At 51.4% G+C, this 12,163-nt stretch overlaps 1 protein-coding gene across 2 annotated transcripts in view; it reads left to right on the forward strand.

Annotated features, from left to right (window-relative positions):
• Nucleotides 1–11,303, forward strand: part of Kazn (kazrin, periplakin interacting protein) — a 986,632-nt gene extending 975,329 nt beyond the window's left edge. For both annotated transcript variants that reach the window (XM_085690314.2, XM_048426636.3), the window contains 4 exons: nucleotides 1,167–1,268; nucleotides 1,658–1,824; nucleotides 7,301–7,415; nucleotides 8,664–11,303. In XM_085690314.2, coding sequence (XP_085546440.1) covers nucleotides 1,167–1,268; nucleotides 1,658–1,824; nucleotides 7,301–7,415; nucleotides 8,664–8,831 — 552 coding nt within the window. In that variant the 3' untranslated portion in view covers nucleotides 8,832–11,303. The remainder of the gene's footprint in view (nucleotides 1–1,166; nucleotides 1,269–1,657; nucleotides 1,825–7,300; nucleotides 7,416–8,663) is intronic.
• The last annotated feature ends 860 nt before the right edge of the window (nucleotides 11,304–12,163 follow it).

Raw genomic sequence — 12,163 nt, forward strand, 5'->3', positions numbered from 1 at the left:
CAGAGCCCTGGCTGTTGTGGTAGCTTAAGTTTGGATGCCCCTTGATTCTGAATTCTGCTAAGCCAGAGAACACAGGACGCCAGCCTCAATCCCCTACAAGTCCGCTGGAGGAGGTCCCTGAGAGGCTGGTCCTCGGGGTTGGGTCCTCGCGGTTGACTTTCTGGAGCCATGTCAGAGCACAAGTAGCTCAGTGTTGAGAGAGGATCGCAGAGAAGGTGGTCAGCCTTGTGGTCCGGTCACCTCTGCATGACTGGGCAGAAGGAGAAGACGGGGACCAGCCTTGGCCTCTAGGAGCCCCAAGGTGATGAAGAGGGCAGACATGGGGTGTTCTGACAGTAGTACATGGAGCAGGATCCCCTGAGATGGGGAAACTGAAGGGAACTTTGGGCTGGAAGTCCCAGAGAGGATGTCTTAGCTGCTGCTCTGTTACTGTGAAGAGGCGCTGTGATGGGGGCAACTTATAAAAGCATTTAACTGGGGCTCACTTACAGCTTCAGGGGGTTCATCTGTCTCCATCAGGGCAGGAAACATGACAGCAAGTAGGTAGGCGTGGTGCTGGAGCAGCAGCTCAGAGCTTACGTCTGACCCACAAGTAGAGGCAGAGAGAGGGAGACTGGGAATGGCAGAGGCTTCGAAAACCTCCAAACCTACCCTCAGTGACACACCTTCTCCAACAAGGTCACATCTCCTAATCCTAATCTGTCCTAAACATTTCCACCCACTGGGAACCATAGATTCAAATATATGAGTCTCAGAGCCATTCTCATTCAGACGACCACAGAGGGTATGACACTGGAGCTCTCTGTCTGGGAACCTGTGAAGGAGCAGCGAGCTGAATCATCCCAAGCCCCCAAAGACGGTGGTTTAAACCAGGATGCACAGTCCCTAAGAACCTCCCTGCCATAGGCAGAGTCTCCACAAATGTCCATCACTGTTCCCATCACAGCGATGCCACAGGCCTGGGGGACACTGAGTAGGCAGAGTGTGAGTCTATCCAATCCCCACCCCTGATCCCCTGCACCCTAGGAGGCGGCTCCTTCTATTTCTCACAACACAGATGGTGTGGTCCGGGCAGCTGTGGGTGGTCCTCACCACACCAGCACTCTGCAAACCCCACGTGTCCCTCATCTCCTCGGCTGACTCCCTGTTCGTTCCCCATCTCCCAGGTCCTCCAGGAGCGCCGAGCCCGCTGTGAAACGCAGAACACAGATCCTGTGGTCTGGACCAACCAGCGGGTGCTCAAGTGGGTGCGCGATATCGACCTGAAGGTGAGGGGCGATGGTGGTGGAAGCGTGGTTCTCTAGCCTAAACAAATGACATGCAAATCAATGTTCACTTTGGTGTAAGTGGGCACCATCACCCAGCCAGACAAGGTCATGCACTTTCGTCACTGGAGGAGGATTCCTTACTGCTATAATAGGACCCCTGTTAAACGCTCTCATTGCTGGGGCAATTCTTAGCAATATTGCTTTCCATAAGTATCTATGGCTCCTGCCAGGGTCCAGCCAGTGACAGTGATCTAAGACCCCTATGTTTACGGCTCTGAGGATGAGAAAGAGGTCCCCTTCACTCTCAAATCAGTTGGTCCGCAAGGGTCATATCTCTACTTGGCTCGGTTGGTCCCTGAGACCACACAGCCTCACGCTTCCGCCCTCAGGAGTATGCAGACAACTTGACAAACAGCGGTGTCCACGGTGCTGTGCTGGTGTTGGAGCCCACGTTCAATGCCGAGGCCATGGCCACCGCCCTAGGCATCCCCAGCGGGAAGCACATCCTCCGGAGACACCTGGCAGAGGAGATGAGCACCATCTTCCATCCAACCAAGTGAGTGTGTAGGGCGCAGGCGCGAGCTGTGGGGCGCAGGCGTGGGGTGTGGGGCGCAGGTGCGGGGTGTGGGCCGCAGGCAGAGGGTGTAGGGTGCAGGTGCGATGTGTGGGCCATGGGCCGCGTGGGCCACAGGGCACAGGCTGAGGATGCTGGCCACTGGGTCCAGGGCACAGGGTGAGGAAGCAAATGGTATTGTCATAGCCTCAGTTCTTACCTGGCTGAGTGTCATCCATTCTTGTGCCAAACTGGTCAGGAAACTGAGGATCTTGGGTCAGATACTAGGAAGAGGAGTGTTGGGTCCTGAAGGTAGTACGGGTTAAATATGCACCGCTGGGACCTTTATAGAGTAGGGAGAGGGAGCAGTTGTGGGTGAGAAAGGCTGAATGAGGTGTGGCTTGAGCTGGGGACAATGTACACTGATTTCACAGAACAAGGTGGCTGTTCTGCCAGGTGTAGCTGTGGGGACAAAGATTTGGAGGCAGGATTTGGCATATAAAGTGTGCTTCCGATCCAATGGAGCAAGGCACGGTCACCCACCGACCCTGAATCCCTTTGAACACGCAGACAGCCCAGACCCTCTCTGTGGATGTGCCCTCACCAGTGGTACGCTGGGGTCACACTAGGGCATGGACCAGCATTTGAACGGCGTTTACTGGAGACATATTTCATCCTAGCATTCCTTCACAGGTGATGAGCTGGTTCTGAGGGCCACTGCTTCCCAAGGTCACCCAGCAGCAAGTGGCCACATCCTGCTTGGTCTTGTGTTATAGTGATACTGTGAATTACATTTCTACTCACATGTCGAGCCAACCTTGCATTCTTAGGACAGGGCTCTCTTGCTCAGAGCCTACCGCCCTTTCTGTTGTTCGATCTGATTGGTACAGTGGGAGATTTTTACATTTATATTCATAAGCCCTGCTGATTTATACAGTTTAATTTGGTTTGGGCTTTGGGTTTTTGTTGTTGTTTTTTCCTTTTTCTTGAAGAGTTGGAATCTATTAAAAGACATTTTTTAAGCATGAAGGTTAAGAGAGAAAGAGGTGCTGTGGAAGGAAATAAGACATACTCAAGTGGGGCTGGAGAGATGCCTCAGTGGGTAAGGGCACAGTCTGCTCTTCTAGAGGACCTGGGTTCCATTCCCAATACCTATCTAGCAGCTCACAACATCCAACATCCTCACACAGACATGCAGGGAAAACACCAATACACATAAAATAAGAATAAATAAATAAATAATTTAAATAAAAGCCATACTCAAGAGTAGGAGTGTGGGCTTCTCGGGAAAGTGCTAGCTTGTTTTGGGGGGACTTGAGGGGCACAGGCTATTGCTGTTGTCTTTGAGACAGGGTCTCATATGTAGCCCAAGCTGCCCTTCAACTCACTATGTCGCCCACGCTGGCCTTGAATTGGGCATCCTCCTGCCTCAGCTTCTCCAAATGCTGGAATTGCAGGTATGCACCACCACACCTAGCCTGTATTCTTCCTGCTTCTTGGCCCTTCTGTTTGGTTTTGGTGTCGGTGCAACCCTGGCCTGTCAGGGTGAAGAGGGAAATGCTCCCTCCTCTGCTGTTTTTGGGGAGAAGCTATAGGGCAGGTGTCCGTCATTCAGAAAGCCACCTGTTTCTAGGCTTTCTCTGTGAAGGACCATGATTACTAATTCAATCTGTACTTGCTAGGGTCTTATCTAGATTTTATATTTTTTTGATATTTATTGAGCTCTACATTTTTCTCTGCTTCCTCCCCCCGCCTCTCCCCTTCCCCCTTCCCCCCAAGGTCTCCATGCTCCCAATTACTCAGGAGATCTTGTCTTTTTCTACTTTCTACTTCCCATGTAGATTATATCTATGTAAGTCTCTCTTAGTGTTCTCATTGTTGGCTAAATTCTCTGGGATTATGGTTTGTAGGCTGGCTTTCTTTGCTTTATGTTTAAAAGCCACCTGTGAGTGAGTACATGCGATAATTGTCTTTCTGTGTCTGGGTTACCTCACTCAAAATGTTTTCTAGCTCCATCCATTTTCCAGCAAAATTCAAGATGTTGTTGTTTTTTTCTGCTATGTAGTACTCCATTGTGTAAATGTACCATATTTTCCCTATGCATTCTTTGGTCGAGGGGCATTTAGGTTGTTTCCAGGTTCTGGCTATGACAAACAAAGCTGCTATGAACACAGCTGAGCGCATGTCCTTGTGGCACGATTGAGCATCCTTTGGATATATACCCCAAAGTAGTATTACTGGGTTTTGAGGAAGGTTGTTTCCTAATTTTCTGAGAAATCGTCACACTGACATCCAAAGGGGCTGTACCAGCTTGCATTCCCACCAGCAATGCAGAAGTGTTCTCTTTTCCCCACATCCTCTCCAGCATAAGTTGTCATCAGTGTTTTTAATCTTGGCCATTTTTACAGGTGTAAGATGGAATCTCAGAGTTGATTTGATTTGCATTTCTCTGATGACTAAGGATGTTGAACATTTCCTTAAGTGTCTTTCAGCCATTTTAGATTCCTCTGTTGAGAATTCTCTGTTTAGGTCTGTACTCCATTTTTTATTGGATTTTGTGATCTTTTGGTGTCCAATTTCTTGAGTTCTTTGTATATTTTCGAGATCAGACCTCTGTCTGATGTGAGGTTAGTGAAGATCTTTTCCCATTCTGTAGGCTGTCGTTTTGTCTTGTTGACCATGTCCTTTGCTTTACAGAAGCTTTTCAGTTTCAGGAAAATTATTAATTATTTCTCTCAGTGTCTGTGCTACTGGGGTTCTATTTAGGAAGTGGTTCCCTGTTCCAATGTGTTCAAGTGTACTTCCCACTTTCTCTTCTATAAGGTTCAGTGTGGCTAGCTTTATGTTGAGGTCTTTGATCCATTTGGACTTGAGTTTTGTGCATGGTGATAGATATGGGTCTATTTTTATTCTTCTTCATGTTGATATCCAGTTATACCAGCACCATTTGTTAAATATGCTTTCTTTTTTTTCCATTTGGTATTTTTTTCTTCTTTATCAAAGATCATGAGTTCGAAGATGTGTGGATTGATGTCCAGGTCTTCTATTTGGTTCCATTGGTCCTCCTGTCTGTTCTTATGCCAATACCAGGCTGTTTTCAGTACTGTAGCTCTGTAGTAGAGTTTGAAGTCAGGGATTGTGATGCCTACAGAAGTTCTTTTATTGTACAGGATTGTTTGGGCTATCCTGGATTTTTTCTTTTCCATATGAAATTGAATACCGTTCTTTCGAGGTCTTTGAAGAATTTTGCTGGGATTTTTATGGGCATTGCGTTGAATCTGTGATTTTATATATTTTTTAAAAAATCATTATTTTTAAGTGTGTGTGTGTGTGTGTGTGTGTGTGTGTGTGTAGGGATATATGCATGTGAGTGCTGGTACCCAAGGAGTACAGTCAAAGATTTTGGATCCCTTAGAGCTGGAGTTATACGTGCTTGCAAGCCACCTGGTGTGAGTGCTGGGACCCGGACTGAGGTCCTTGGGGAGGGCAATGCAAACTCTTAACCACTAAGCTATCTCTGCAGCCCTGGACCTTCTATCTCTTCTTGAGTCGGGAAGGAAGACTTTTCTTCTTAGTATCACCCCCTTTTCCCGAATCACAAATTTTAACAGGCTTAAAATACCCAGAGCCCTGGAGGGGCGGTGTGGGCCAGGCACCAGTAGACGCCAGTGGAATGGCTTAGAACTTGACTATGGGCATAGCAGGTGTTAGCCGGTGAGCACCACCAGGCCTGGAGGGAGAAGGAGGGAGACTCCCTGTGATTGGTTGGGTCAGCAACTGCCAGGAGCGGCACAGGAGCTGTGGAATTCCTGCCTCTGGCTCAGAAGGAGATGGACTTGCTGCAGGACTTGGAGGCTGATGGGCCAGGGACAGAGAGGCAGTGCAGCTTCAGCTGGAGCCTAGTGGCCTGCTGTCACCTCCATCCATAATGCCACCCCCACCTCTCACACTCGGCTCATGAAGCAAGGCCCCTGAGTTGGGGTTCAGGAAGCTTTGCTGAGACCCTGCCATGAACTGGGGAACAGACTTCAGTCAGATGAGGAGGCGTAGAACCCCAAGAGTCCCTAAGGAGTTCCTAAGGAGTTCCGAGACCAGAGGGCGTGGCGAGGCGCTTCAGAAGGACCCCAGAGTTGCTAGAAATGAGACAGTTCTGCAGTGAACCACACAGGGGAGGCCTCTTTCCCTCCTTCCCTGCCACTACTTTCAACTTTCAGACAGGAGGAGCAGCAGTGGTGACCCTTTGGCTCCTCCTGGGGTGGCCCTCCCACAGTGCAGAGGGTTGAGTGGAAAGATTTCAGCCGGAGAAACGTTCTTAGTAAGATCAGTATCATGGTTCCAACCTGGACAGCATCCCAGGCTGGATGGACACAGCAGTCCTTCACAGTAATGTCCGAATATGTCATCAGAAAGCTGCTGTCTCTTCTCTGCTTCATTTGTCCCCCAGTCTCTCTCTCTCTCTCTCTCTCTCTCTCTCTCTCTCTCTCTCTCTCTCTCTCTCTCTTTCTCACACACACACATACACACAACTCTCTCTGTGTCTCTGTTTTTCTCTCTCACACACACAGAGATACACCTCTCTCTCTCTCTCTCTCTCTCTCTCTCTCTCTCTCTCACACACACACACACACACACACAAAACACACACCGCTCTCTCTGTCTCTCTCGTGTCTCGTCTCTGTCTCTCTCACACACAGAGATACACACCTCTCTCACACACACGCACCCCCCTCTCACAGAGACACACACCTCTCTCTCACACACACACGCACACCTCTCTCTCTATCTCTGTCTCTGTCTCTCTTTCACACACAGAGATACACACCCCCTCTCTGTCTCTCTCTCACACACACAGACACACACCTTTCTTTCTTTCTCTCTCTCTCTCTCTCTCTCTCTCACACACACACCTCTCTGTCTGTCTCTGTCTCTCTCTCACACACACAGATACACCTCTCCCTCTCTCTCACACACACACACACCTCTGTCTCTCTCTGTGTCTCTCACACACACAGACACACACCTTTCTCTCTCTCTCTCTCTCTCTCTCTCTCACACACACACACACACACACACACACACACACACGCACACACAGACCCCATGAGAAAGGATCACAGATGTTTATGTTTAACCAGTGCTGGAGGTGGGATCCAGGACCCTGCATAGTCTAGACAAGCCCTCCATTACTGAGCTATAGCCACAGCCTTTTTATTTTATTATTTTTTATGTGTATCAGGGTTTTGCCTGTGCATGTGTGCACCACATGTATGCCTGGTGCCCGTGAAGGCCAGACGAGGGCATCAGATCCCCTGGAACTGGGGTTATAGACAACTGTAAGCCACCTTGTGGGTGCTGGGAACGGAACCCCAGTCCTGTCTCTGAAAGAGCAGCCAGTGCTCTTAAACAGTAGGAGCTGTGGGAGTGGGGACGATGACCATGGGTGACTCTGTTACTAACGACAACCCGTGAAATGTCCCAGCTCCACAGGCCTCCGGGAGTCTGAGCGCTTTGGGACGCCGCCTGGCAGGGCCTCGAGCATCACCAGAGCTGGAAAAGAGGAAGGCGGCAGCAACAGCAAGTACAGAGGCGGCCGGGTAAGCAGTCTGTCCACCCTTAGGGCCAGGCAGTCTCTCCTGGATGGACCTATGGCTCCTTTGTCACCTGGGAACCCGGAGCAGCCTCAGGTCACAGGTGCATGCAGGAGAGCCACCATGTACATAGGCCCTTGCTTAAGACAATGCACAGTGACAAGCGTCCAAGGCAGAGTCTATGGCAGGGTGGCTAGAGACTGTGGAATCGCCTCATCCTGGCCTCCTGAAGCAAAGAGCCCCACGGGTGCAGAGCACCTCACACAGCTGGCTGCCAGGAGGGGTCAGGGAGCCCTAGACCTGAAAACCTCTGACTTAGACCAGCAAGGAACCTCTAGTGTACCCAGCAGGGCCGCACACAACAGGGGCAGCTGGCCAGAGACCAAACAGACGCTCTAGCTGTAGCCAGCATCGCAGTCGCCACACTCATGTCTTCCCCTGCGCTTGGTGGCACCTGGACCTCAGTCGAGCACATCTTTACATGATACCCAGGAGTTAGTTCTGCTCCTCCCCACAGTGCACCCAGGTCTCCATCGCTTTTCCCATCCTGCAACTGAGAGAAATCAAGGCTCAGAGATGGGCAGTGTTCACCTCCGGTTCCACAGCCAGAAGTACAGAACAGGGACTCTAACGCCCATCCGCAAGCCCCAACCTCATACTTGTGGCCATACCAGGTGGCATTACAATATTCCTTCCGGACTGAGCATGCTGTATGACCTCATACCCGTGCGTATACACACTCAGAGGCTTTGTCCCATCTACCCGCTCTCAGCAGGAGGGAGGGGGAAGATTGTAGGACCATTCGCCCAAAGACACCCTTGGGCTGGGCTGTGGTGGCACACACCTATAATCCCAGCACTTGGGAAGCAGAGGCAGACGGATCTCTGTGAGTTCGAGGCCAGCCTCGTCTACAAGAGCTAGTTCCAGGACAGGCTCCAAAGCTACAGAGAAACCCTGTCTTGAAAAACAAAAAACAAAACAAAACAAAACAAAAAACCAAAACAAACAAACAAAAAAACCAAAGTCATCCTTGGTTGCTACTGGAATCTCTCTAGCTGGACATTCAAATGTTAATTCCTCATGGAAAGTCCCCAGATCCCTTCCATGGGTCTGGGCAGTAGGGGTGGTACTAATAACGGAGGAGCCCCGAGAGGTCCAGGGAGACGCTGAAGTTCACACAGCAGTTAGAATGGAGACGCGCCCGGTTCTCACCTCTCTCTCCCCCTGCCCTTTGGTTTGTGTCTGTCTCCGCAGCTGCCCCTGGGGAAGATAGGCAGAGGCTTCAGCAGCAAAGAAGCTGATTTTCACGACGACTATGGCTCTCTCGAGAATGAGGACTGCGCGGATGACGACGACCTCCAAGGCAGGCCTGAGCAGTGCCGCCTGGAGGGATACAATAGCCTGGAGGTCACCAACGTGTAAGAAAGCCTCGGGACTCGGCTACAGAAGCGGAGAGAGAAGAGCAGCCCCACGGCCCAGCACCGCCCATCCCCACTGTACAGAGAGGCCTGGGGCTGAGGGCAGATGCCAGGACAGATTTCCCAGAGACGGCCGCCGCTTCCAGTGGGCACCAAGGACAGAGAATGCCCACCTAGGTGTCTTATCTCTCTGAAGATAGGCCCTGAGGACACAGCACCCAGTCATGACCCAGCAGGTGGCCCCAGTGCTGTGGAATGTTCCTGGCACTCTACCCTGAACTTCCAAGAAGGGAAGGGGTGTCACTGTCAGAACACCCTTCTGGGAGGGGCAGGAAACTGCCCCCTCCACCCAGCCAGCCCTGGCAGAGCCGGGGCATTGAGAACCAGCTGCACAGCCAGCCAACAGTGACCAGGTAGTGAATGCCGCCCCTCGGCCCACTGGGCAGAGAAGGTGAACTCTGACCTGGTCACTCACTCTGGAAGGATGCAAAGTGACACGGCCTTCCTTCCACTTTAAGAGTCCTCACCGTGAAGTGGACATGTTGGGCACAGGAGGGGAATCTCTGCAGGGCAGGGGGGCCTGGCAGCAGAAGCCCTAAGGGCTGCAGGCATCCTGTCACCAGAATGAGTGTGACTTTAAGAGAATATGTGTGGTGGTTGGGGTTGCTGAGCTCTGTCCCCAAATAGTCATTCCAAGCATGGGCACAAAATGGGAGAGTGCCGGCCATTAACCCAACAAACCTCTGCTATGACGTCACCTGAGACAAGTGTGCTCACCCATGACCTAACAGAGGTGCGAATCCCACAGAACAAGGTTGCTGAGCTATCTGGAGCAAGGAGCTCCCAGCCCTTTTCTTGATCTGCTACTATTTTGCTGTGTGGCTTTCTCCCAGTGGCCTCACCTCTCTGTGCCTCAGTGTCTTACCTATAGCACTTCCCATTCCTCCCAAGGAAGCTGAGGATTAACATTCGCTAACATTTGCCACATGCTTTGAGCCTCTCAGGAAGCAACTTAGAAGGGATAGGATGGGGAGGAACGCACCTAGCAACTCCCATCAACAACATTTGCGGACACTGAATGAGTTCGCTCTGTTTCGGTTGGGTCCATAGGCAAGAGGGGGGTGCAGAATGTTTAACATTGAGAGTTTCCCAAAGCCTCCAGCAAGGCCTGGCTGGGAGAGCCACCACTGCGGTGGCTCAGAGTCGTACTGGGCGCAGCATCCAGGCCCAAGCCCACTGAGCAGAGACTTCGCCTGTTGACACTAGGGAGGACTGGCAGTTGTATTCAGTTGTACTCTGCACCAACTTTCTCGGAAGCCATTTGCACCAGGAGTCCAAGAAAGGTTCAGATTCCCAAAACTGACAGTGGGGTAGCTTCTGAGCCACCAAAGCCAGTCTTATGCCATGATATAAAGAGTGTCCCCTTGTGGGAGGACTATGCACAGCCCGTGAACTTGAGAGTTGCTGGTCTCCATGTCGAAGACATCTCTCTAACGATCCCACAGACACAGTCTTCCTCACAACCTGAGTCCAGAGGCCTTGGGTTTTGGAGCACCCTTTCTGCCTGCAGGTCGTCCTCTGAACGAAACACATCAGACGCCAGGTCGCGCAGGGTGAACCTCTTGGGTATAACCCAGCTTCGCTCGGGTTCTGCACCCTGGAGGGTTTATATATGCATTCCCGCCTCTGGAATCCCGAAGCCCCTAAGTCTGCAGCCCAGCAAGAGGAGGGAGGCCCTCTTCTAACCGAGGCCAAGGGCCACTCTCAAACTGCATCCCTAAAGGGTGGCACGACTCCAGGACCCAGGAATTTATCAACAACCTCTCTGGAAAGGTTGCCGGCTGTGCTGGCTCCTGAAGGGGAAGGCCTATGTGCACTTTCCTCCTAAGGAGGGGGTCCTATGACATCAGCAGGGCTCCTTCCTGGTGAACTCTGGGCTTCTGTCCCTCCCCGGCACCCCTGCCCATCTCCATCTATACGCAGTGGTCACTTCTAGCGGATTCTCGGTCTTGACTCTTCGGTGCAGGAGGTTGTCACATGATAACAAGATCCAGAAGTGGAGAGAAGGGGTTTCTTCTAAGCCTGGACAGCATGGGGCACTCAGAACAGACAACTCCTGCCCTCCCTCCAAAGATTGAGGTCATGAGGATGGGTGGGATCCTGGCAGGTGTGACTTTGGACTTCACTGTAGGGGCCCGGAAAAGAGACAGCCCTGCTGGGACCCTAACACCTCTTCCCAGAGAGTCACTTATGCCCGAGGACTGCTTCACAAGCAGTGGAGAAAAGTGCCTCCTGGGTGGTGGCAGCTTCTGGGTCTCAGTTTCGGAGAAGCCAATGTGGACGGTGACAATGACTCTGACCCATGAAAGGTTTGTAAATGCAAAGCAAGTGAGCCCTGAATGGAAGAACCCCCACACTTCCCCAGAGGGAAGTCTAACAACGTAACAATAAATGCTGGGCCCTGCGGCCACCCCTCTTTTCTCGTTGGCTTTCTCCTTTATTGTCCCAGCATCTTCTCAGAGAAGGGAGACTAGGAGCCCCTGACACTGATGGCTGAGGGTCTCAAACTGTTAGATGTGTAGACGCTCACTGCAGATGGGTCTGTCCGAGGGTCAGTATGGTTTCCAGGCAATGCTGTGGGTCCAGGGAACCACACATAGGTGCCACACACAGAGGGACCTTCCCAGCCAAGATATTGTCATCCTAGATGAGGCTGGACTGTGGGTTTTCCCCAGGACTCTTAGAGGCCCTGACAGAAGCCACCCAGCTTATCCTGTCTGCGTCTCCCAGACAAGAAGCTTCCGGCTTTAGACTAAGGTCAGGTGGTATGTGCCCTCTGTAGTAGGTGCTTAGCAGGCAGGAGGTGAAGAACCAGAAGATACGGGAGGCAGCCTGGTCACAAAGTTTACCTGCTACCTGACTCTGCGCCTGAGGACATGGTGACCCTAGGCAGGTGTCCCAGACGTCCTGTCTGTCTTCTGCTAATTTTTTGTTTTGTTTGTTTGCTTTTCGAGTCAGGGTCTTGGTCTAGCCCAAACTAGCCTGGGACTCAACCTGTAGCCCAGGCTAGCCTCTAAATTGACAGTAATCCTATCTCAGGTACCTAAGTCCTGGGGTTACAGATGTGTGCTACCGTAGCTGGCGTGTTTTTGTTTGGTTTTAGTGAGATGGGTTTGCTGGCAGTGTGGTGTGAGGTTAGTGCTCGGGACTTCTTATTGAACCAGGTCATTTAAGTACTGTGTTCTGTGTCAGGCATTCATGGGTGGAGAGGCTGGCTTTGCCATCTAAGCCTGTCATTCACAGAGCGATTTTCTTCTGGGTGGAAGAAGGGAGGTG

The sequence above is a fragment of the Myodes glareolus genome, chromosome 6 (assembly GCF_982192425.1).
Source record: "Myodes glareolus chromosome 6, mMyoGla1.1, whole genome shotgun sequence".
In the NCBI taxonomy this organism is placed as follows: domain Eukaryota; kingdom Metazoa; phylum Chordata; class Mammalia; order Rodentia; family Cricetidae; genus Myodes; species Myodes glareolus.